The following is a 26,052-nucleotide window of genomic DNA, read 5'->3' as shown; positions in this document are numbered from 1 at the left end:
TCCTGCGCAACAATTAAGGTCCAAACTTATGGAGCTCTGTGTGTGCACATAACTTCATCTTCTATCAAATTCATCTCTATAGCAATCTGTGATCACATTGTCTGTCTCTTGCTGGGCTTGGCTGTCAGGACCTCTCTGTGTGTGGAGCAGGTCCGCATTTGCCTGTGAACAGATTTTCGTTTTTACTGTGTGCACCAAGAACTGCTTGCAGACCGGCTCTGTCATGTGCCAGGTATATCTGGTCACCACTTTTACTGCTGCTATGGAGGGCACCTTCTAGGCCTTTACCCCGGGGTCCTTTTCTAAATCCCTTTGTTGGTGGCTTGATTTTGTATCAGATATATATGGTTTTCCTATTAAGCAGCTTCACCACAGAGCTCCCTCTGTCCTGGAAAGGCAACCAGACCTTGCCAGAGGCATGGACTAGCACACCAGCTTAATAACAATATCCACAAGCTGGAAAAAGATTTTCTACTTTACATCTCCCTAGGTGTATATTGACACTGGTATTTGTACAAACGCATACTTTTTTCCCCTGAAAACCATATACATATGCTTGTTTCCACATAAATAAGTCTCTACACCGGCACCTGGCCAAACACTGGCACTGAGAGTGACACATGTAGGATGGAATCCATACTGACCCACGTGTCGCTGCTCTGTAACACCTTGCATTTCTTGGTGCAGTGCAGGTTTCTGTCTGCTCACGTAGGGTTCTCTAGGCCTGATGTTCACTTTTGGGGCTCAGGCTCTGAGATTTTGCCTGCATCCCTGAGCAGCCAAATGTTGGAGCTCCTGCAACCTCAGACCGGGCAAGAGGTACTGAATCCAGTGCGTGGACATGCGTGCTAGGCTTACTGCTGTGTCCGCTGGTCAGAAAAGACAGGTCCCCTTCCCATACTGCTGACTTCTTTCCCCAGAACCCCTATGATGCACTGAGTTCGCGCTGAAATCGCGCTGAGCCGCTGAGTGGGTGCAAGTAAGTTTATATGAATCTTCCTCATGGCTATCTGCAGTGTGCAATCATATGTGTGCTGGTTGGTGTATGTGCACCGTGATGATGTATATGTCCACGTTCTGTGTGTAGTTTGGGCTTCTTCTGTGCCATCCGCTGGTGTTTGTTGATGTGGTGTGTGCTGTACATACTCCCTTGAGTTGGCTGTGAGATTCCAGGGTAACTCCGTGTGGGGTGGGCTTTGTGGACGATGGTCTGCAGTTCCGCAAGTCCCATGTGTGTCTGTCTCTGCCTACCCCAGGGCGGATTTGATCGGGTGGGTCCCTGCATGGTCTCCGGCGCTCTAGTTGGCGGCAGCGGCTGGGCTCCCGCTTTCCACAAATTTCATGCTCTGCAGAGGTGCGGGCCGTGGACACTCCGGGCGGCACCCAGAGGGCTGGGAGATAAGGGCGAGGTGCGCGGGAGACCCTCGATCGCTCACTCTCCCCTCGCACCCGCCGGCCCATCGAGGACGCAGCTCTCCTGGAAAGCCGCACGGCCGCTGGCACATGAAGGAGAGGAAATGAAAGAAGAGTCCGGGAGAGAAGAGAGCAGAAAAACAGAGAATCGAGTAAGAAGGAAAAACAAAATCCACTTTGAAATAAATAAAACGTCAAAACAAAAGCTATATGATAATGCTAAAGGAAATAATAAGGATGCATACCGAAGGCATTAAAGGTTTAAACTAAATGACAGAAAAGAAAAGAAGACAAAGTGGGAAAGGGCAGGGGAGCACCGGAGGGGAAGGGGCCCTAGACGGCGCGACGCGGCGGCCTGGAGCCTGGGGCCCGGAGCGCTGATCCCAAGTGCGGGGCCTCCAGGCTCGCCGCGCGGATCCCGACCCGGCTCGCACGAAGAGTCCCGCAGGACCGCCAGCTAGCTCCTATCCCTCTGCTGGCAGCGGGTCACCAAGGATCTGGGCGACACAGTGAGCCACTTCTGCCCCCCACCTCTGCGCCAAACCTAACCCAGGGAAAGGAAACCAAGGTTGACGCTCTAACCAGCTCCCTTTCGGGATCATTTCTAGGGTTCGGAATCCTTGGCTGGTAGTTACATGTAAGACTGTGTTCCTGGGTTCGCGGCGCGGGGCAGACCCTAGCTCGGGTCAGCCGCGGCGAGCCGAGAGTGTTGCGGAGACTCTGCCGAAGGCGCCCCCATCCCCACCCGCGCGCAGGACCCTAGTCCGGCGGGAAGGGATGGCATTCCTCCGCGCGCAAACTCCAGGTGGCCAGTGCCAGCCACCATGCGGGGCCAGGGGCTGAATAATTAATAACCGGGAGAAGCTGGGCGAGAGGGAAGCTATGGTGCGCGGGGTGGGAGGCGGCGTGTAGAGAATGGGAAATAGAGAGGACTAAGAGCGAGGCAGGCGACAAAGGAAGGGAGGCCGGCAGAGGAAAAATAGGGATAAATAAAGGAAAAGGGAGATGGCAACGGACGGTGAAAGAAGCAGTCGGCCCTTTGGGGTTTGGTCGTAGACGCTTTCTCCCCTCGACCGGGCAGCTAGCATTTCCTTTTCTTCCCCAGTTGCCGAATATCTCCCCCCTCACCGACCCTGACAAAGGGTCTCAAAGTCGGGCAAAGGGGATGGAGGGCATGTGGGGCGGTGTGGAAGCTGCAACATTGTGGGGCACAAAGAAAGTGCCTCGGTGAAGGACTCGGTAAACCGATTTCCTCCAGATCCCAGCGCGGAACCGCTTCTGGAAACGCGCCCTTGGGAGAGGCTGGTCCTGGCCAGATCCCACCTATCTTAATAAGCCTGGGCTGACGTGAGTGTAGGGATCAAGGTCATTTTGCGCTCCCAGAACCAGAACAAGTAGTGCCCCCAGCCTCTCTAACTCCTACCCATCCGTGGACTGGTGGGCAAAAGGGCTTCCGCGAACGGCTTTGTGGGCTTGGCAGGGTCACTTCCTCCGCCCTTTTCCGTCCTTGGTAAAATATCACACACTGGGTATTAAGTTTGTGGATCAACCCGAGAGAAAGTCTCAGCTTTGGTGGTGGGAGATGAAGAGCGGGCTGCTTCTTAGGAGAGGCTCAGGAAAATCCGGAGCAGAGGGCTTGCGTCCCTGGAGAGCCCGGCCCAGAGGTAAATAAAATAGCCAGGCAGGGTGCTCTGGCAGAAGGGAAGGACAAAGGGCCCGGCAGCTTCAGGGAAGGTACTGGTGTTGGGAAAAGCACTGTCAAAGCCAGCAGTCCCTTGTCTTCACTGTCGATGTGACTCTAACATACGCTATGACCTCCTTCTGAACCGACAAGGAGAGGAAACCTACTTCCCTTGGGGGGGTGGTAAGAACTCAGGGATTTAATACACCCAGAGCCTGCCTGCTTGCTTTCACAGACCATAGGAAACAGTTGCTTTTCCTTCAATTCAGGAATGTATGCACCTTCTGATTTTCCTATTTGGGGTGGAGAGTGTGTAGGGTGGGGATGAATAGCTGTGCTTCCTGCCTCTTCCCTCTTCCCTTCCCAGTGAAACCAATCTCTGAATCCTGGGTGAGCCTCAAATTATCTCAAATAAATAAACACAAAACACAGTGTTGCTCTTTTCTTTTTTTTTTTTTAATGACACTGAAATAAACATCCCTTAATGCATTGAAATGGCCTGAAATAAAATATTGTATGACCCAATTTCCTCCTGGTGTCTTCATTAGTTATCTGCTTCATCTTTTATGGTTAAAACTAATCCATTCCAAAGTGTTGGAATTTCTTTCTTTTTTGGGGGGAGCATTACTGGAGCTTGAACTCTGAGTCTGAGGCTTGCTAGGTGGGCACTCTACCACTTGAACCACAGCCATAGTCCCCTTCCCCTCTTCCTTCCTTCTTTCCTTCCTTCCTTCCTTCCTTCCTTCCTTCTTTCTTTCCTTTCTTTTTTGGTGTGCTGAGAATCAAACCCAGGGCTTAACACCATTGAGCTATACTCCCAGCCCCAAAGTTGAATTTCTATTTGGAACTGTTAGTTTATCTGTACAGCCTTTGTGTCTGTCCATGCCTCACTTTCCTTATTTATGGATTTATTTTCAGAGAATTGTGGAGATTCTACATATGGAAAATACATATTTTGATTATGCTTGGTTTTTAATACACCAAATCAAATCTATAGATTTAATACAAAGTTAGATGCCTGCTCAAGAATGGTTGCAACAACAAAGTTTGAGAAGTGACTTAAATGCTGAAATAAATAAATGAAAGGGAAAATTTAGACTCGTATTTATCACGTGAATAGATTTTATACTACAATGTTGGGTGAAAAGGCTAAAAGTTGAATGAGATAAACAACACTATCCTATTTATACAGATTATAAACACATGAAGTAGACATACATAGTGTTCACAGTATGTTTGTGTACTTGGGAAAGAGGGAGAATAAAGCTAGGAAGTGTGTGGTTTGTGTGTGTGTGTGTGTGTGTGTATGTGTGTGTGTGTAGTCTCATGTGACTGCAGGAGGAAGATTGCAGATTGGAGAAGGGGAAAAAAGTCGTGGAATTTAAATTTCAGTCCTAACTCTGTCAATTTACTAAACTGAACTAAAATGACCTTAAGCAAATCTCCAACCGTAGGTGAATTTTTTTTTCCAATCTTTCCAATGCCCTCCTCACTCAGTTGTTGCAGATCTGAATGAAGTTCTGTACATTAAGGTTTCTTTGTAAACGGCAAAATGTCATATTAAAAGTACTGCAAATACTTAGATGAATCAACCTATGCACCACACCTCTTACTGAAGGGGTCTCTCAAGAGCCCGGCTTGGAGGCTGACATTCTAGAGATGTAGGGGAGGCTAGGCCTGGAGCGCTTGGGGGGAAGAGAGGGTGAGTTGAGAGTGTGGAGGCTTGGGATAAGTGGTTCATTAGCACCTTACCTCCCTTTCCTCACGTCTTCCACCTTCCCAATCCCTAGCCCCAGTAGCAGTTTGTGCCCTCCCCCGGGCTCTGCATACTGTCATGGGAGTAGTGGAGAGTGGAAGAGGTCAACTAGGCTAGTGTTGGAGGCCAGGGGATGGGAAGTGGATGGAGACTGCTTTCAGGCGGACGGAATTTCGATTCTAAGAATTTTCTGGCTTTCTGAAAGGAGAGATTTCGTAACACTGTCTCACTAAAGTCCCCTGAACATCCAGGAATGGAAAGGGCTGGCTGCAGAGGACCACAGTGAGGATGCCCAGCACATCCCAAAGAGGGGGGGGGGGAAGAGGAAAATGAGGCCCTGAGAAGGGCCCAGGGAGAATTCTTATATTCTGCGCTCTCTCAAGAGGAGAGAGGTTTGCATCGCGCTGCTAACTAACCTCTTCCCAAAGTCTCTGGCAGGATTGGGCTGTTCCCAGAGGGGGGTCCTTTCTAACAAGGTGCCCCAGGGCCCTGTCCCTCCCTCCCCAGGAGCTGAAGCCGCCAAAGGTTGGTGGAATATAATGGATCATTTTCCAATTTACCAGGGTCTTAGAGATTACGCCGCTAATCCCATCAAAGACCATCTGCTTACATTGTCCCTCCAGAGCCAAAATAAATAGATCCTTTACTCCCTCCACTTCACCTCCTCTGGGGCATTGTAGTGGGAGAAAGTTCGACAAGGCCCATCCCATTTCCCCTCCCTCCCGCTGCGGCCTGGACAGAAAAGGAGAAAACAAACTTAGCTTGTCTGAGGTGTGAAAGGTCACTTATGTTCCTGACCTGCATTCTTCTCTGAAGTCTGCGATGATGGGAATCGTGGAGAGGGGCGGGCCCAGGGCTCTGGGGGTCTCTCGGGATCAGCCCCCTGTGGAGGTGTGGGACAGGCTGTCAGTGCCGTCTCTGCCCTGAGGCCACCTTAGCCCCCACCCATTTTTGATCTTGTTCTAGTCTTTTTTAGTTTTTCCCACCTGTGACTGTTGGGAAATAATTATTGAAATCTATCTTTCATCCCTCCCTTAGCAGAACTGTGGGAAAAGGGACCTGAAAATCCATATAAACACTAATTTGATTTTGTTTAAAAGTTATTTCGTGGGCTGTTCACACTTGTCCTCTTGGAAAACTGGGAAGGGAGGTTCAGCACCTTCCAGTCCAAGATCTCCCAGAATGTAGATACCTAAAACCGGGATGGTTGATGCACAAATTGGGTTTGGGGAATTAAACTATGCACATTGTATATCGAGTTGGTGACCACTATTGAAAATAAATGAACTATGAAGCAGTGTACGGGTAGAGTGTCACTGAGAAAAGACTTAAAGGAAGCAAGAGAGTTATTTCTGAGGAAGTAGGAGAAATCGAGTTCCACATGCAAGGAATAGCCAGTCTTTTCCCAGATTCCTTCATTCCTTCCCTCCTGGCCACTTCTACACCATTCTGCCCTTCAACCTGCTCAAGAAATTAAAGGGACTGTAGGCGATCTACAGAAACCATCAGCCCAACTCTGCCAAAGGACTGTTTGGGGTGACTGCCCCAGGCACACCTGATTCCCAGAAGAGACACATGCTTTACGTTAGAAAGGCAGTGTAGGTGAGGGCACAAACAGCAGGCTTCCCGGGTCAGGAGGGAAGATCTCAGTGTGAACCCGTCCCAGTATTTGCTCCTTGCACCTGCAAGGGTATGATTCCTTCCCACTCTGGCTCTTCACTTGCATGTTTGTGAAACAAAGACCTTGTGTACCTCATAGGACTGCTGTAAACCCTGAACGGGGTTCAGTTCCTGGTGTGAGGGACAGAGCGCTGTGCTAGACAGAGCAGGGATTGACCCCCCAGTCATGGAGAGGTTAGGAAGGATTTGTTCAAGAGATTTAACAAGGATGTGTAAAGTATTGTGTTTAGAAACAAAATGCTAATTTTCCAGCTACTACATTTGCTCATTTGACAATTGTTTGCTGGATACCCCTATGTAGTGAAGAGTAAAAACAAGGATACAAATTACTACTCAGATACAAATATTGGTAGAAATTCTATGGAGAAAGCCAGGTGTAGTGGTGCACTTCATAATCCCAGGATGGGGGGTTGCTGAGGCAGGAGGGCCTTGTCTGAGATTCTGTTGGGAAGTGTGTGTGTGTGTGTGTGTGTGTGAGAGAGAGAGAGAGAGAGAGAGAGAGAGAGAGAGAGAGAGAGAGAGGAGAGAAAGGGGGGAGGAAAGGAAAGAGGGAGGGAGGGACAGAAGGAAGGAAAGAAGAAGAAAGGAAGGAGAAAGAAGAGAGAAGGAAACAAGAAATAAAAGAAAAAAGATGAGAAGAAATTTTATGAAAAGAAAAAAAAAGTCAAGCTCAGTTGGAATTTCCTCAAGGAAGTGACATGAGTTGGGTGGTATGAACATGCAAGATGTAGGAGAAAACAAGACTGAGTGAGCATGCTTGATGATAACGCAGATTTGGAAGATGTTCTGATAGGTAGGTAACCACAAGTGCATTCTGAGCCCCGACGTGATGTGACTGCTGAGATCTAACGTTGATCTATGAGGGATGAATCACCCAGACCAAGAAAGGTGGCAAATGTTCCCGAACTTCAGACTGGCTCCATCTAAAGTGAGGCTGACACATACCAGAGAGCACTGAGAAGACTAGCCAAACTCACGAGCAGCCCTGCCATGTATAAGAGGCATAGAGCTGCGGCAGTTTCTTCCACCCCTCTTATCTTCATTTTCCATATCAGTAAAAATGAGAATGATGCCTACTGCATAGTGTAGTGATGGATACACGAGATGACATGAAAAGACCTACTAAAGTGCCTGACCCATAGACAAAATACTTCAAATGATTCTTAAAAAAAGAATGTCTGGCAGTTGGTACTGGAAGCTCACACCTGTAATCTTAGCTACTCAGGAGGCAGAGATCAGGAGGATCATGGTTTGAAGCCAGCCCAGGCGGATAGTTCATGACAGCCTATCTCAAAAAAACCCATCACAAAAAAAGGGCTGGTGGAGTGGCTCAAGGTGGAGGCCCTGAGTTCAAGCCCTAGAGCCACAAAAAAAAAAAAAAAAAAAAAGAAAGAAAAAAAGAGAGAGAGAGAATGTCTGGGCTGGAGGCTTGGCTCAAGTGATAGAGTGTCTGCCTAGCTCTGAGCTCAACCTCCAGTATGGATCCTGGAGTCCTGATATCTGCCTTTAAGTATTGGATGGGCCATCTGTATAGAAGAGGGACAAATTTAATGGTGCAAGAGAAGAATCTGTGACCAGGAATAAGAAGGAAACAGGTTATATCAGGGTGTTAAGAAAAATGTGCAAACCACAAGAAAAAGACCAAATAAAATGTTTGATTCATGAATGGCAATTCATCAAAGCTATAGAAGAAGGAATTGTTTGGGGTCAGGTGATTAAAAACCATATGCTTCCTTGAATGTTCCACGAAGGTAGGGATCATGCCCATTTTTGTACCAAGTGGCCAGAAGAAGGCTGGGCATAGGCATTTGATAAAAATCTGTATAATAGGTGGATGGGTGGATGGATGGATGGAAAGAGATGACATGTGTCAAGGTTCTTGTAAGCTGTAAAATACCGCATGTATTTCTAAGTGGCAATGAAATCACTGACATTATCAGGTGTTCTATTTTAAGTGCTTTACACGTATTATTATAAAGATAGCAAGTGCTACAGGACTTGTTAGGAGAAGCATAATGTTCACTACTTCCTGTTCTCCACCATAGGAAGGCATGAGACCAGAGGAAGCAGGGAAGATCAGGAATCACAACCCGTGGGAGAGAGAGAGGACAGGATAGTGACTTGCTTTCTACTCTGCTAAAGAAAGGTAGGAGGACATTGTTGGACTGCATGTCCACGGGCAGCTGCTAAAAAGGGACACTGAACAGTGCATCAGGAGGAATAAAAATGGTCCAGAAAAGGGGGATTTTGTTTGGAGTTACAAACCCTACAGAGAGTGAAGCTAAGGAAAGGTGGCATCTCCCCCCACTACACCCCCACACTGTGTTATGATAGAAGGCTTGCAATACGTACGAGGCTTTTTAGGGTATCCTAGCTGCAACAGGATTTACTCCAAAGCCCCGGCTTTTGGAGGAAACTTCTTTCCTCCAGCAATGAATCAACATATGATCGAAGGATAAGATGAAGAGTTCCCTTAGTGACAGAGCCCGAGTACTACCTTGCTGGAAAGGCTATGGTCTCTCACTCTATGAAGAAATTGGAGGAGAGGACCCTGAGGTGCTCCAAGGCAGGAATGAGTGAGGCAGTAACTTTCCCCAGAGTACCATTATTTGATTTAAGAAACATCCTGCTGCTTTGTGCTTTCCCCAGTCAGTCTAGATTGGGGACCCTGTCTAAATGCCTCCTAATTCAGATTTCTCATGCAGTGTTCCAATTTTTCCCTTTCTTATATCCTTTTGAGAGCTGGAGGACTCCAATTCCAGAAGCAATATGAAAAGAAACCCTAGGTAGTATGTTCTTGGCTCTCTCCCGTCTTTTTTTTTTTTTTTTTCAGTGTCTGTGGTCTCTTGGTTTATTGCCTTGTGCTGCCACCTAGTGTCTAAGACCTTAAAATACTGTACTTTAGGATGGACCATGAGTTCATTCATTCAGACTCATGTATTATTATTTTTTTTTGCAGTGCTAAAGATCATTTATTCTTTTATTCACTGATTCACTCAATCTTTCAGCAAAAATATTTTAATCCCTCCCACTGGTCAGCTGTAGTGGCTCATGGCTGTATGGCTCTGCTTTTTTCTAGAAATCTCTGCTGTCATACTGTTCACAGCCCTCTCTGTCCTAATCTCTCTGTGAAAAGAGGCTCCAGCCTTTCTCCTCTTCCTCTTCCTCTTCTTCTTCTTCTTGCAGTTCTGGGGTTTGAACTCAGGGCCTACCTTGAGCCAACTTCACCAGCCCTTTATTTGTGAAGGGTTTTCTGCTTCTTTTTTTCTCTGAGATAGGGTCTCAGGAACTATTTGCCTGGGCTGGCTTCGAACCTCAATCCTCCTGATCGCTGCCTCCTGAGTAGTTAGGATTACAGGCGTGAGCCGCCGGCAGCCAGCTCAGCCTTGCTCCTCTTGATGTCCCAATCCCTCTTGTTATGGTTCACACTCTTTCCCTGAATTAGGCAGAAATGGAGATGAGGTGCTCTGGAACCCCTCCCCAGAGGTCTCCAGCCTGAGGCACAAGCTGAAGGGAGTGGAGAGCATCCATGGAGAAGACGGCAGGAGGGAGGAGGATGAGGTGTGAGATAGAAAAAGGTCTAACCCGTCCTGTACTTTGTAGCTCACAAAGTATCAATACATATATATAAGGATCTCATTTTTATAGCCCCTGACTGAGGCTCATGGGCAGGTATTCTTTCCTCTTTGTTGGTGAGGAAACTGAGGCTATAGAAAATCAAGTGGTTGATGAACAGGGATTCAAAGACAAATTGCCTCCTGGCTCCCGTTAGGATCTGTCCTTTAGAGCAGGCTGTCCAAAAGGAGATTGTTGGAAACTTGGAACTAGAGAGCTCCATGCTGCCTGTCAGAAGGAGGGGAAGATGGCAGCAGTGTCACCATGAAACAACACATTGCAAGCAGTTCTCTCCAGAGGGGAGATGTGGCCAGGAGACACTTTTTCCTGCCAGGCAGGCCACCTTCTATGGCATAAATGCTCCTCCCGGTGGTCATACCAGGCTACAGCATTGTGCTTTTCTGCAGTGAGGGGAGAACAAGGAAGGAGAGGGGCTGGGCAATGAGCTGGGCGAGGAAGGGAGACTAGAAAGCAGTGTCATTTAATCTGCACTGATGTGGATTTCCAGAAAGGCAGACACATTCCACTGGGGTATAAATAGATAAAACTGGATCGAAGGTATTTATTCCTACAATCACTATAGTTTCTTACAATTATTATGCTCTTTATCCTTACTAAGCACTGTTCTAAGAGCTTTACTTGCATTATATTTCATCCTCACACATCTGTGAAGTCTCACGGAGACTCCGAGAGGCTGGGCAATATGCCCTGAGTCACACAGCAGTGAGTGGCCTGGGCTTGAGCCAAGATTCCTTGGACTTCAAAGCCTGAAACACTGCTTTCCTATACTCAGCATTCAGAACAGAACTCTCTCGGTTAATTAGGCAGAGTTTGTTTATGTCAGAGTCCAATGGAAAAAAATAGCTTCTTTTCTTAGGGGTATCTCTGCTGTATTCCAGCTCCCAGGAATGTCTTCCTCTAATAAGGCAATTTAGTTCAGAATTCTGTGTTTCTCCACAACTCACCTGATAAAGCCTGGAATGCAGAAGTTAAAGGATTAACAAGAACAGAATGGGCCACATGTTTCTTTGACTAGTTCAAATCAGTCAAACTAAAAGGTAGACGTTATACCTAGGTAGACATTATACATGTCTACTTTGCTTTGTTTTGTTTTTCTCCTGGGGATTGAACCCAGGACCTCTTGCATGGCAACCACTGGTTATATCCCCAGTCCCCTGTGTACCTACTTTGGATACTGCCTAGTAGGGGAGATAACATTTGTATAGACACAAAGGTAGCTAAGAAATAGTCCAGACCCTCTGAAACTCCATTTTCAGGAGGGATGGCTCAGGTAGTAGAGTGCCTGGATAGCAACCAAAAGGCCCTGGGTTCAAGTCCCAGTACCACCAAAAAAAAAAAAAGACTCCATTTTGAGTTCTAAGATATATTTACATTTATTTTGCTATTTATAATAGCAAACAAATCAAATTTCCAATAAGGTAGTGAAATAAAGTAGATGTTTTAGCTTTCTATTGTTGCAACAGAATATCTGAGATAAACAACCCCAAAAAGAGATTTATTTTGGTTCATGGTTTTAGAGGTTTCAGTCCATGGTCAGTTGGTTCCATTGTTTCTGGGCTTGTGGTGAGGCAGAGCATGATGGGGAGGGAAGAGGGAGAGGGAGAGGGAGAACTGAAAACAAGATATAGCCCCCAAAGACTCATTCCCTTCAACTAGGTCCCTTCTTCTATGTTTCCATCACTTTCCAGTAATCCATTCAGCTACAAATCCATTTATGGATTTATCCATTGATGAGGATATAGCCCTCATGATCCAATCACTTCTGAACACTGCTGCACTGGGGACCAGGCCATTAACATATGAGTTTTTGGAAGGCTCAGGTGTGGGTGGCATATGCCTATAATTCCAACTACTCCAGAAGCAGAGACAGGAGAGTGTCAGTTTGAGTCCAGCCCCAGCAAAAGTTAGTGAGATCCTATCTTAGAAATAAGCTGGGCATGGTTGTGCACCTGTGATCCTAGCTACTTGGAAGACTGAGGCAGGAGGATTGCAGTCCAAAGCCTGTCTGGGCAAGCTCAAGACCTTGTCTGAAAACAAACTAAAAGCAAAGGATTGGGTGCATGGCTCAAAGGGTAGAGTGTTTGCCTATCAAGTGGGAGGCCCTAATTCAGTCCCCGGTAACACACACACACACACACACACACACACACACACACACACACACACGAGTCTTTAGGGGACATTCCAGATCCAAATTGTAATAGTGAGTGGGTAGAAGATAATACTATGTAGCCACTAAAATGTAGAAAAGTATTTATTGATATGATGAAATTAACATGACATTAGTAAGTGAAAAAAGAAAACATAATACACAAAATATAAGTATGTTCATATTCTTTTACACACCTACCTACATACCTACACACATGAGCTGCACACACACATTTGGAAAGAGAGAGGGAGGGAGAGAGATGTACCTGACTTGATCTGCTGGGAAAGCAATGTAACCATTAGCTAGGACAAAGAAATTAGGAAAAATTAATGTTTTTGGTGCTAAAGACATTGTGTTCCTATTGAATTTAGCCTGTGAAATGCCCTGGGGCATATCACACAGGTGGCTGGATAGACAGGCCTGAAGCTCAAGAGAGAGATTTAGGCTACAGACATGGATTGGGAGTCATCTGCATTTAAAGTTTGCTTAAACCTCAGGACTTGATGGTACTGCCCTGAAAAGGAGTAAAAAAGAGAGCACAGCCAAAGACTCCCCCACCCTCACTGCCTTAGAAATCACCGTACTTACAGTGTGCAAAGGAAAGGGAGTTAGCCAGCAAAAAAAATGTCTGTTAGATTGTTAGTGATCTACTACACCACCTCATCAATGGAAACCGACTCGTTTCTGCAGTGTACATACAATGCACAGCTCTTTCACATTGCCTCTTCCCAACTCAGGACCTCTAGCCCTCCTGACTACTTCACAGGAAGAGAAGTCTCATCTCTTCTGAACTGCCCACCAATCTCTCTAATTGGCTGTTTTTCCAGTTCTCTCATTGCCTCTGATGGGGCGCCCTCAAGTAGTCCCTTTCTCAAGCATTGGGTATTTTTGAGATAAGGTCTCACCAACTATTTGCCCAGGCTGGCTTCTAACCGTGATCCCCTTGCTTTCTGCCTCCTGAGTAGCTAGGATTAGAGATGTAAGCAACCAGCACCTAGTTTGTTTTGTCTTCTTTACCTACAAATATTCCAGTGTTTTCTTTCTCCTCTTCGCTCCTCTCCCCTTCCTCCACCACTTCCTTCTTGTTTTGAATCAAGGTCTTGCTATGTAACTCAGACTGACTTCAAATTCACAGTGTAGCCCAGGATGGCCTTGAATCTGCCAGCCTCCTGTGTCAGCTTCCTGAGTCCTGCTATTACAGGTGTTCACTACCATGCCTGGCTGACCATCCTTCTTTCTTTCCCTTTTGGTTCAATAAACATTGCTTGAACACTTTTTTAGTTAGGTGCTAATTTTTTGAACTCTGAGTGTGAGGGATTTAACCTAGTTGGGGTAGAGTCAACGAATTTAGCAACAGAGATCTTTCCCCTGGGGAGAAAGGCTTCAGTATGGTGATAGAAGCTGACCTCAGACTAGCGAGTTGAAGAGTTAAACCAACAAATAATGGGAAGAGAGGGAGAGGAAACAGCAAAAATACTTGATTCTGTCAACAAATTATTAGAGAAGGGAAAAGGAAAGAACTTTCTAGAAGGTGCTTTGAGGGAATACAGGCAATGGAGCAGTATTTTTAGGAAGTGGAAACACTTTGGCTAGTTTTTAGAGTGAGGGGAAGGTGCTAGAAGACAGGGAAAAGTGAAAACAGAGCGAGGACATAATGGGGTAAGTCCTAGAAGACCAAGAAAGGCTGGGATTGGTATTGTAGAACCAATGTGAGCAGAAAGAGAAAGCTCTTCTCCAACCACAGGGCAGTATGTACAATTTGAGGGTGGGAAAGAGATTAAAGACTGGTGGTTAAAAAATCTGGCGAAGAGATGTAGGATTTTTTTTTTTTGACCTGCACAAAGTTTTAAAATAATCTGGATTGGTTGCCAACACTTAAAAAAAGTCATGTTATTTTAAATAAAAATCTAGATTTCCAGTTTAAAACTGGCAAAACGCACTCTTGGTAACATGAGCTAGCTACTTCTCTAGAAGAGCCCTGGACTCTCCAGTCTCCACCATTTCTTCTTCTTCTAATCTGCCTGACTCCTCTAGATAGTTGAGTCCGTCTTTTCTGCTAATCCTCTCATACCCATCCTTCAGAAAAAAAAAAAAAAAGTTCCCTTTCTTCTGGATCTTCCAAGCAGCGCTATGTCCCAATATAGGTGCTGACGGAAGGTCGGGGACAGCTGCCAAGAGGACAGAGGGCGCTAACTCCCCCGCAAATTGAGCAGGGGCTGGGGGTAAAGGGGCGGCCAAGGGTGGGGGGGAAGGGGGTAGATTCACGCATGCGCACCTTTTTGAAGTCGGGAGCTACCCAGCAGCAATTAGTTGGTTCGTCTTTTGGGTTTTTCCTGTGGAAGCTGCATCTTTCGTGTACGCATGCGTCTTGTTTAGGCTGCGGTTGGCTAACGGTACCGTCAATCACTGGAAGAGCCAATGGAGGACCCTGGGTAGCTGCCTCCGCCCAGGGGCTTGGGGGATCTTTGATCCCCCGAGCTGTTGGAGTGTGCATGGAGCGGTCCGGGAGTTTGTCCTGGCAGTGTGTGCGAGTTTAGGAGTACCGGTTGGCTCCGCTGCCGAGCCGTCGCCTCTTTTACCATGCAGTGACAGAAGGGCAGCAGGGAAGCCCTCAGAACAGTGTCCGAGGGCTCGTAACCTAACACCCATTTTCTCAGCGCCTCCGGTGTGCCAGGCACTGCCCGAAGCGTTTTGGCTTTTTGTGGTCGCTTCAGTCTGGGGACTCAGGGTGTAGAAAAGGTTAATGAAACCAGTTATTGTTGACTTCCCTTGGCCTTCCTTCCACCCTTGCGCCTTAGATGGAGATTTTTTTTCTGAACCGGAACCACTCTGTTGCCCCGGCAGGCTCTGGCTGACAGGGCAGGGACTGGGTGTCACAGCCGGCGCAAGCCTCGCCTCAACTGGAGATGGTGACACGTCCGTGGCCGGTCACGTGTGTGTGGTGGGGGGGTGGCGGGACTGGTGGGCACGTGACCTCCCGTAGGCCGACCATTCCCCTCCCCTCTGGGGTGGTGTCGCCACTAGCTTTTATTGGGCACGTGGTAGCTGATGCGCTTAAATAGGAGTGATTGTGGGCGGTCACCCTGTTTACCAGACCAGACAGCTTCCTCAGCGAGGCCCTTAAGAGGTGTAAACTCGTGGAGCAAGTACAAAGTAAGGGGAATCTAACTCCAACTGATAGCACTAAATCCTGGAACCCCCTCCCCCAGGATGATCTGAACTTGATCTAGCAAGGATGTGTGCTAGGAGAACCCAGTGGGAGTCTCTATGAGGGGCTACCCAGAGCCACTTCTTTGTTTTGGGACTCTTGATTTACCAATTGTGAAATAGGGCAGGGGGCATCGACGTGCCTCTTGGCTAGGCAGTGATACACAATGATTTAAGAGTGCAAACAGCTGGGGGCGTGCGTGCGTGCGTGCGTGCGTGCGTGTTAGGTGAGGGCTCATGCCCTAATCCTAGCTACTCAGAAGGCAGAGATCAGGAGGAACGGTTTGAAGCCAGCCAATAGTTCCGGGACTCTATCTCAGAAAAGCCCATCACACAAAAAAAGGACTGGTGGAGTAGCTCAAGGTATAGGTCTTGAGTTCAAACTCCAGTACCGGAAACCAAAACAAAACTACAAACAGGGGTATTGGTTCCAAAAGGAGCAACTTTGGAGCCTGGGGTGGGGTCACCCTTTGTCCCTTCCACATCCGCTGTTCCTGAAACAAATTTCCACAATCACAAGGCTGGAAAAGTTATTCAGCCCATGGGACTGAGGGGTGAGTCAGAAGAACATAAGCTACAGAGCACTGGCCTGGCCTCCTTGGCGGAAACAATCAGAGAACGCCCTTTGCTTCTGGCCCTAAGAACTACCTTTTCTGGGCGTAGGAGCCTATCCAGTGTTAATTCTTCTATGGACTGATTTGAGCCCTGGAAACTGGGGCCCTAGTCCCTTAAGTGTGACACTCCTTCAGGAACTGGCCCTACAGTAGCTACAAGGTTACCATACCTTTTGAATATATTTAATTAATTTTTTTGGCAGTACTGGCATTTGAACTCAGGGTCTCCAGCTTGCTAGGCAGGTGCTCATCTTAAGCCACGTCCCCTGTGCCTTTTTGGCTTTAGCTCTTTTTAAATTAATTAATTTTATTTATATTTTGTGGCACTAGGGCTTGAACTCAGGGCCTCACACTGGCTAGGCAGATGCTCTACCACTTGAACCACACTTCTGGCCCTTTTCTGTGTTGTATATTTTTGAGATAGGATCTTGCAAAGTATTTGCCTGGGCTGGCCTCCAACCACAATCCTCTTGATCTCTGCCTCAGGAGTAGCTAGGATTATAGGCCCTAGCCACCAATGCCTACCTTGCATTTTGGACAGGGTCTCCAGCTTTTTGCCTGGAGTACAGGCGTAGCTGCAATTATAGATATACACCACCACGGGGGCCTCACTGTCTTTTTGTCCTGGGTGGCCTTAAACACTGATCCAATCTCCAACTCCCAAATAGTTGGGATTAGAGGTTTAAACCACCAAGCCTGGTACCCTTTGAGTGTATTTTAAACAAGAAATTCCTTCAGTAGGAGGGGGGAGGAGGTGAAGAAGGGGTGTAGGATTGTGAATACAGTGCAATTACTGTGTACACATGTATGTAAATGGGAAAATGATACCTGTTGAAACTATTCCAGGAATGGGGGGATGGGGAAGATAAAGGAGAGTGGTGGAGGGGGAGTGAATTCAAGTATGATATATTTGATACATGGTAAGAACTTTTATAAATGCCATAACGTACCCCTACCCAGCACAATAATAATAATAAAATATTCCTTAGGTTTATAGTACTTCATGGTTTATAAAGTGCACTTTCACATGCACTAATCTCATGTTACGTCATTGAACACTTACGTACTGTGTGCTAAGCACTGAGCCCGACACAAATGGATAAGGCGCCTTCAGTCTAGTAGTAGAAAGTACTGTCTACATCTCCAGACAGAATGAAATAGGTGCTATAAAGAAGGAACAGACTCCTGACACACCTCATCGGAGAATATCACATCCAGCTGGGCAGGACTTCAGAGGGGGGAAATCAGGGAAAGTTTCACTGAGTGAAAATTGAAATGAAACCTTAAATGGAAGGAATGTTTTCAAGGATAGAAATAGGGCTGGTAGAGCAGATTGTTGCTCATAAATCTCTTCTTACTAAGATTGTCTTTTTTTTTTTTCTTTTTGTCATCCTGGCGATTGAACCTCAGGGCCTTGAGCATGCTGGGCAAGAGCCCAGTCATTAAGCTACAGCCCCAGTCCTAACTACTTTTTTTTTTTTTTGTGAACTCAGAGTCTTGTGCTTGGTAGGCAGACAAGCTTGAGCCACTCCACCAGCCCTTTTTTGTGATGTTTTTTTATTTGAGATAGGGACACAGAACCATTTGCCTGGAGTTAGCTTTGAACCACGATCCTCCTTACCTCTGCCTCCTGAGTAGCTAGGATTATAGGTGTGAGCCACCAGTGCCCAACCAGTCCTAACTTTCTAGTCTTTAACAGACAGTAATAGTGTTTATCTCTTAAGTATCTACTAAATTCATTTTCCTATCCATCCCCCTGTCCTTGCCTTCCTTGGGTTTAGGCTCTCATTGTTTCTACTTGTCAAGAATCCTGACTAGGCCACTTGTCTTCAATGTTGTAGTCCTTCCAAAAGCATTATACTCAGAAGGAGCCTCCACTAGCAGAAACTTTGTTTTTGTTGTTGAGACAGGGTCTTACTATGTAGCCCAGCCTGGCCTGGAACTCAAGATTCTCCTGTCTTGGCCCCTGGAGTGCCAGAATTACAGGCATGTACCACCTGTCCTCTTGGCAGTTTTTCCAGACCCCCTAGTCTTCTAAACTCCTGGCGGCTTTCTGTATGCATAGCTTTATGTTCTTCCTTAAAATCTTTGATCTTCTTCAGAATAAAGTAATTCTTCACAATCGAAGCCCTTTATCATGACATTTCTGCCTACTTCTCCAGCTCTATATGGTATTCCTTTGATCACAGTATTTGATTTCCTAAAAACCCCATTCCAGGGCATGGTGGTATGTGCCTGTGGCCCCAGCTATTGGGGAGGCATAGGTAGAGAATGAGGTCAGAGGCCAGCCTCAGACAAAAAATGCAAGACCCTACCTGAAAAATAAGCAAAAAAGGGCTGAAGGTGTGACTCAAGTGATAGAGTGCAAGCAGGAGGCCCTGAGTTCAAACCCCAGTGCCACAAAAACAGCTTATTGTCTCTTCACACCTTAGGTGTTATGCCAGCTATAAGGAATGCCTTCTCTGTGCTCACTTGCGCAAAAAACTCCTATGTCTTCAAAAGCTAGCTCATACACTTCCTTGAAAAGCCTTCCGGGTCTCTAGTAGTTTGGATTTGGGTATGTCTTGTCTCATTTCAAAAGCCCAGTTACTGCTGGCTCATTTGTCTCCTGTCCACTAGAGGCAGGAACTGTTTTGTTCCTCTCTGTATCTAGTGTTTGCCTATCGTCTAAGGGATGCACAGGGAATAGCACAGACTAAGCCTGAAAGAAGATTTCTGTTGGTTCTTTGAAGGCTTGGGGGCAAGCCCAATGACTTTGTATTGTACGTGGTAAGCAGGGGAGAACCAGGAGATGTTAGCTATCAGACCTAGGCCAAAGATGGGAAGGATGGATTGGAGAAGGGCAGCTGAAGGTTAGAGGAAACTGGCAGTGGTTAGCTCTTATACAGAAATAGGGAGGTTTAGGGAGATGGCAACTACCCAAGGCCACACAGCTGGTGAGCTGCAGAACTAGTTGAATACATTCTGGACTATGCCAAGTTCAGAATCTTTATGCCATACCTCTACTATTACATAGTGGACAGGGCTTCAAGGCTGTCTACGTGTGAAAAGGATATTGTATCTGCTAGGATAGGGTAGGTGACATTACAGCCATACTACTAAAATCTCTGTGGCTTAACACATGTATTTTCTATTCACATGAAGTCCCCTTTGGTATATTAAGACAGTTTAGCAATCCAAGCTGTTTTGAGCTCATGGCACTTCACATTGACAGTTTTTCCACAATTCCCTCAACAGGGAAAGAGCACGCGGAGAATGGGGTACAGCTGCATTTCACAAGGGAAGCACATTATATCCCCTTACAGCTATTGGCCAGAACAAGTCCAACGACCCCAAGTGACTACACAGGGACTGGGAACACAGGAAGGGGAAGGGAACAGGAAATATCTGGGGCCAAAATAAAGCTTACCGCATGGCTAGATGGCTACAGGGAAGGGAGGGCAGGCCAGGCAGAGGTACTGAACAGAGAGGTTTTGCTCAGGATTTGGATGAGCAGTCAGGGCTGTTCTGGTCACCTCAGAGGAAAAGTCTTTCCCCCCATGGGTCTCACATGAGCTGAAGAGTACATCCTACCCAGGTGTTCTTCCCTGTAGCGATGTCTGGGGAAGTTCAGGAACTATAAGGACAGGGAGAAAGATGGCCTCACTCAAATGGCAGTTAACAGGAGGCCTCAGTTCCTTCTCTGTGGGGCTCTCCATTGGGCTGTCACACCGCATCTGGCATCTGGCTTCCCCCAGGGCAAATGGTGAAAGAGAAATAGGTAGAAGTCACGACTTAGCACTGGAAGTCACATACCATCACTTCCATCTTTTTTTATTGGTCACACATACCGTGATTCACTGTGGGAAGGGACCACACTAGGGCATGACCAGGCAGGGATTAGTGGAGGGCATCTTAGAAACTGTACTCAAGCCTCCTCTGGAGGACAGGATCTCCTTAACCCCTTCTTGTTCAGTTCTCCGTTCTTTCTCTGCTGAAAGTGGGGTGAGATGAAGTCTGCAGGGAGGCAGGATCAGCCACAGCTGGTGGCATTTTGCAGATGAAGAAACCCGAGGCTGGGAAGATGTTCTTTGATTTGCCTTATTCCCGTATGCTCACAGCAGCTGCATGTTCAACAACCACAGATGTGGGTGTACACTTTAGGCATTTGTAGGACTGTTCTGGCCATTATGCATGGGTCCCCCACTCATTTTGTCTCTGCAGTGGTAACACAAGTCAGGAACAGAGGGGTGACCAAACCCTGCTATTAGCGAGCCAGGCCTGACACACTGTCCTCCACAGTTGTTATCTGGCCTTGGCCCAGCTATGCTGTGTGAGAAGGCAGGGGTAGAAGCAGCCTGCCTCTGCTAGAGGGCGCCAGGTGGGGGCCCTTTGGGGTAGGTGAGAGCAGGGGCAGTGTCCTGCTAGGGGGACACTGTGTGCACGGTATACTGGGTTCTATCTGTGATTAATCATGCCCAAGCAAGTTTCTGTTGAGAGGCTTTCAGCCAACCTGACCTTGGGCAGCATTTCTGTTTTTCTTGTATCCCAGGATTCCTCCTGGGGCTTCCAACTGGACAACCTCTCCTTAGTTCTGGGGCTGCATCTTTCTGAGAGTACCTGGAAGAAATTCTCACCTGAGACACCTGGCAGTACCTCCCCTGCAGCAGACTGACAACCACCACCAGCATCCTTCCCCACTGAGGTAAAGTGTTGCCCTCTCACCCTGCCAGGGACACCCAGGCCTGCTTTCCCTTTCTCTGCCGCACCAAAGAAACCAAAACCCAAGCCAAAGTATCAGAAACGTGTATTCTTTTTCTTTTAATAGTAAACCTCTTTACAACAAATATAGTGAAAGAGTTTTCAAACAAAACTCATAAGAATCTCGAGGACTTTGTCTTCTCTTATTGTGAAGAATACTAAGAAAGCATCACCATACAGCACGAAAAGAAATATTGAAAACAAATCAACAGCCACACACTTGGACTCGCCCTGCCCCAGGACCCAGGAGCCCCAGGAGTGTGGGTGATTGTCGGGTTTGGGGGTGGGTCACCTCCATGGCCTGTCCCACCCCTCCCTCCCTTCCTCCCTCCCTCTGGGACTTGAATGGGGTAGAGAAGAGAATCCAGATTCTCCATGGAACATCCCCAACCCCCTCACCCATACAAATCCCAGTCCTTCTAACTGCTTAGGGGTGGGGAGAGGCAGAAGGCGGTGAACAAGGAGTTCCCAGGCTCCATGTCTCCTTGCCTCTAAGAAAACCCAAACTCCCCCCTCCCCACATACCCCCAGGGGATTCCAAAGAGTCAGTTAAAAATATATAGAGATATAGATATTTCTAGATACAGTTTTACATCATTTCTGTCTCTCCAACAAATAAATAATCAGTAAGAGAAGGTGCATTATTTCCTTCCTGTCCAGGATGGGGAGGGCTGGGTTGGAGTTAGGGGTCAGTCTCTGCATTGAGTGCACTGTTGGGGGAGGGGAAATGGTGTGTTCCACTAAGGTGTGTGGGGGTCCTCTTGCCCACTGTCCCTGAAAGCTGTGGGAAACCTGGGGAGGGGTGGGGTATTGGATGACTCCTGTAGTTACTTTGGCAAATGACCAGTTTTTTGGGGGGAGTGGGTGGAAGCAAATTTGGCTTGTGAGAGGAAGAAGAAATTAAGTCCCCTCTTGAGGTGTGGGTTCTCAGGGACCTAGTTATCTGGCAGGCCAGTAGCCCCTACTCCCAAGAGAAATCACAGGATACTGAATTGCAGAAATATCACATATTCATTTGCAGATCACTCCCTACTTCCAGGGACAGAGAAGAAAGGACACACACATACCCACACATGGCAATCAAAAGCCAGATCTGCCTTCATGACCCAGAGAGGAAAAAACTGGTGAATATTGCACCTGTAGGGTCCTTTACCTTCACCCCCCCATGTTTGAAGGTGGCCAATCTTAGCCTAGAAAGGAGGGCAGACTTACAATGGTAGAAATAGCCTGAGAAGAGAAGGCCAGTCATTCGACGTTTAGTGAGCACCCATTATTCAAACATTCACCCATTCATCATTTATTGAATGCCTGCTATGTGACAGGCACTAGGCAAGGCCCTGGGGAGCACATGTACACAAGATTACGTACACCCTGGCTTCTTTTAATTTTTTTTTCTGGTACTGGGGTTTAGACTCAGGGCCTACACCTTGAGCCACTCTACCAGCCTTTTTTTGTGATAGGTTTTTAAAGATAGGGTCTCAAGAACTATTTGCCCAGGCTGGCTTCGAACTGCAATCCTCCTGATCTCTGCCTCCTGAGGAGCTAGGATTATAGGCGTAAGCCACTGGTGCCCTGCCACCCTGACGTTTTTAAAATCCTAATCAAGTTCCATCAGTTCTTTTTTTTTTTTTTTTTAAAATGCTGTGCTGGGGATCAATCCAGGATCTCATGCATGCTAGGCCAAACACTCTACTAACGAGCTACACTTGTAGCCCACAACCCTATCAATTCCTGAAACTCCCTCTGGAACCTCAGGGAGAGGTGGGAAGGCTGGAAAAATGCATCCCTGCCAAGTCAGCAGGTGGGTGAGACTGAATAAGGAAGATTACTACCCAGTTGAGGACAAAGCCTCATGGAAGAAGAGGACTTGAGTTTTGCTCTGACAGCAGCATGGGGAGTGCTCCAGGAAAAGGAACTGTGTGTCAAGATGGGGGACTAAGTGGATGTGGAGGCAAAGGCTACTATAGGGAAGCCCTGGCAGAGGTAGGTTGTGGGGAAAAGCAAAAAGGGCTGACTGCCAAATCCCCTCTGAAAGCAGTACAAACATGTCCAAGCTGAGGGCAGAAACAGGTAAAGAAGAAGGGAAGATGGGAGTGGGGGTTCACAGAGCTAGAAGCCAGGGCTGTGGGACTGTAACAGCCGCCACCTGTCCCTTTGTAAACACATCCAGCCACACAGACTTGGAGATGCTCTCAGAGCTCCAGTCACACGAAGATTCATGAGTCACCCAGCCAGGCTCAGAGGCACACAAAGGGCCCACGCAACCATACACACACACACACACACATAAATACAAAGGTACACTTGGACACAAAAATACCAGATGCCCTCATGAACACACTAGGTATGTGTGTGGTGACACATACCCCTCTCTGCTTCTGGTTCCTTCCCCAAATCAAGTGTCAAAATACTGCAAGAGGCTGGGTCAAAGGCAGGCAAAGACTGTCATTTACCACAAAACTGAGCCTTGTCTAACTGTACTTTCCAACTGGGAGGAAACCCCAAAGGAGCACTGCCTCCTTGGGCAGAGGAATTGGACTTGTGTGGAGGGAGGCAGGCCCATCTGCCTGCCCACGCTGGCGAGGCCCCTGAGGGAGGGTGTGAAGGACAGCAAGCTGGGAGCCTGCCCCCTCCAGTTTGATTTCTAATCTAGCCTGTGGTTTTAGGACTGCCCCTGGGCTCCTGCCCACAGCCCACTAAGGAGGCAGCAGAGTGGGCTGTCTAAGGGAAGGGAAGGGAGCAAGAACAACAGCAGAAGAATCTTGTCTGTACAGTACAGGCCGTTTGAGTCATTATTATTACAATATACTTTGACAAAAATAGAATCTCATTTCATATCAATACAACAACAACAACAACAAAAAAAAACCAGTTTCCTGGACTGTTACACTGCTAACGTTTTCCAAAGGTCACTATATACAATTACAGTAGCCAAGAAGAGGGAAGGTGGATGCGGCCTGGAGGTGGGGGTACAAGGAGGTAGCAAGACAATGAGGGCGCCAAGAGCAGGGATGTGGGTCAGGAGCAGATGGAGCTAGGAGGTGGTGCTGGGGGAGGCCCAGGAAGAATTAGGGAAAGGCCCTGGATGGATAGACCTCATCTGTAAGGGACCTCCTACTCCTCCCTCCCCCACCACCATTCTGGTGTCCACTCCCCACTCCTCTGGGTTAAGTGTGCACAAAAGGCAAAGGAAATTTCCTCTTTACACCTGCCTGGTGGATGAAAGGGCTCTAGCCCTTTGGCACCCAACGGAAGTTGAGGCCAACTCTGGCCCAGCTCCAGGGCCACATCACTAGAGCTCCTCTCCCCAATCTCCCTGCATGCGTGGCTGTCTTTGTAGGGCTGGGGTCAACTGAGGGACAGGGAGCTATTGCACTGTATATCTTAGAGAAAAAGCTGGGGGGGGAGGGACCCTGATTCACCCTTTGCCCAGCCCTTCTGCCCTCCTCAGCCCTTTCCTCATGGCTCTGTCTTTCTCTCCAATGTGCTTCCAGAGGGGCCCCTACCTCAAAGCCCTGCCCCAGCCTCAGATTCCCAGCACCCACATACCTTGGGGACACAGCATGCACTGGGATCAGTGAGTGCTGTGTGTAGGGGTGTAGGGGCCAGGATCAGGTACTGGCCCCACATGCCCACAGCCACATGAACAGCCCAGAAGCAGAGAACCTCTGCCTCCTCACAATCCCCTTGAAACACAAACCTACCATCAAGCCAGCTTTGGGATCTCAGTCTACTGTATGGGGTTTGTTGTTTGGTAGTTTTTTGGTTCTTTCCTCTGTCTTGGGGATGGGGTAGGAGGGCTCCACATGCAGGGCTCGGCACCTGTCCTTTCCCAAAGGCGTACCGGACCCTCATACCCCCTTCCTGCAGCATATGTGTACAACGTGCAAAGTGTCCCCCCCTTCCCGCAAAAAAAGAGAGGCCCCACCAGTGAAAATGGTGGGGGGTAAGAAAAGGGATGCGAGCATCCCTCTCTCCAAAGCGAGAATTCAAATTAAAAAAAATATAATAATAATAATAATAATATAATAATTATACACAAATGTAACCGTCAACAGGACACGGAGCACAAGAAAGGAAGTGGGGGTCGAGCGGGAGGAGCCCAGGACAGGGAGGGGTGGGCGGTGAGATTGTCAACTCTTCATCGGGGAGGCTGAGAGGAGGGGAGTGGGAACCGTCACTTTAATGTCTGTGAAGAGAGGAGATGGAGAGGGGGTGTGAGGGGTGGCCCAGCCTATACTATGCACCCCATTCCCTCTCCCATGGGACCAGGATTCTAGTGCAGGGCCAGCTGTGGGGGATCGAGCAGAGGGCTGATGCTGGAGGGAGAAGTGGGTCTTTGGCAGGGTAAAGGGGAATTGGTGCTGCCCCAAAAGGGCTTGGTAGAAGGGCTACCTGGCCACAAGGCCTCCCAGGTGGGACAGAAAACGAGTTGGGGTCATATGGGGCAGTCCCTGGGTGTAGCAGACATTGGTAGACACAAAGGGTGATGCTACAGTACCCAGGTATCGAGCCGCATCCTCTTCACGGCTGAGCCCTCAGCCTCAGGCTCTGGGGCTGGACGCAGCAGACCCAGTGTAGGCCCGAAGTCCCCCCGTCCATCATCCCGGTCCCCTGTCTCATAGGATGCCCCTGCTGGGCTGCTGAGACCATCACCAGGCTCAGGGCGGGCAGCCGGGAACACAGCTGGCGGAGGCGGTGCAGGACTGCGCTCACGACTTGGGGACACCGGTTCTGACTTGATGCTGATGTGGGGATGGGTGGTAACTGTTAGGGCAGCACCCACATGGGGCAAGGGGCTGCCTGGGCTGGAGACAGGCAATGGGGATGGGTTCAGGGGACAGAAACAGAGGGGTGAGTGACAAAAAAAGAGTCACAAGACAGAGTAAGAGAGAAAAGAGAGGGATGAGGGAGACACAAGACATAGAGGGTGAAATGAAGGGGGGAGAAGAGAAATAAGTGATAATAATTTAGTTCCATCTCATCTTATCTTTTGTGCTCAACACACCCTCCACCCCCACCTCTGACTAGCTAGGGAAAGGGGCCCAAGGTGAGTCTCCTGGGCCTATACAGGGGATTCAGTGCTGCCACACAGTCTCACATGTCCACTGAAGATAGACAGCTCTCTTCAGAGGATCCTCCTTTTCTGCTTCTCACCCCCTGATAATTCCCA

General features: G+C 47.9%; 1 protein-coding gene and 1 long non-coding RNA gene across 6 annotated transcripts in view; one reads left to right on the top strand and one right to left on the bottom strand.

The window, feature by feature from the left end:
* Positions 1-659: 659 nt before the first annotated feature.
* LOC141413902 (uncharacterized) lies at positions 660-21,514 on the top strand. Its single transcript, XR_012438896.1, has 4 exons — positions 660-979; positions 8,576-8,676; positions 20,671-20,823; positions 20,947-21,514. It is a non-coding gene; the product is annotated as an uncharacterized lncRNA (long non-coding RNA).
* Mef2d (myocyte enhancer factor 2D) overlaps positions 20,909-26,052 on the bottom strand; it is a 33,596-nt gene continuing 28,452 nt past the window's right edge. For 4 of the 5 annotated variants that reach the window (XM_074047831.1, XM_074047835.1, XM_074047830.1 and 1 more), the window contains 2 exons: positions 25,381-25,687; positions 20,909-25,068 (listed from right to left, as the gene is read on the bottom strand). In XM_074047831.1, coding sequence (XP_073903932.1) covers positions 25,057-25,068; positions 25,381-25,687 — 319 coding nt within the window. In that variant the 3' untranslated portion in view covers positions 20,909-25,056. Of the gene's footprint in view, positions 25,688-26,052 lie in introns of all 5 variants that reach the window. The other variant, XM_074047833.1, reaches the window with a different exon arrangement.

This window comes from Castor canadensis, chromosome 11 (genome assembly GCF_047511655.1).
Source record: "Castor canadensis chromosome 11, mCasCan1.hap1v2, whole genome shotgun sequence".
Lineage (NCBI taxonomy): Eukaryota > Metazoa > Chordata > Mammalia > Rodentia > Castoridae > Castor > Castor canadensis.
This window is presented reverse-complemented; position numbering and strand designations above follow the sequence as displayed.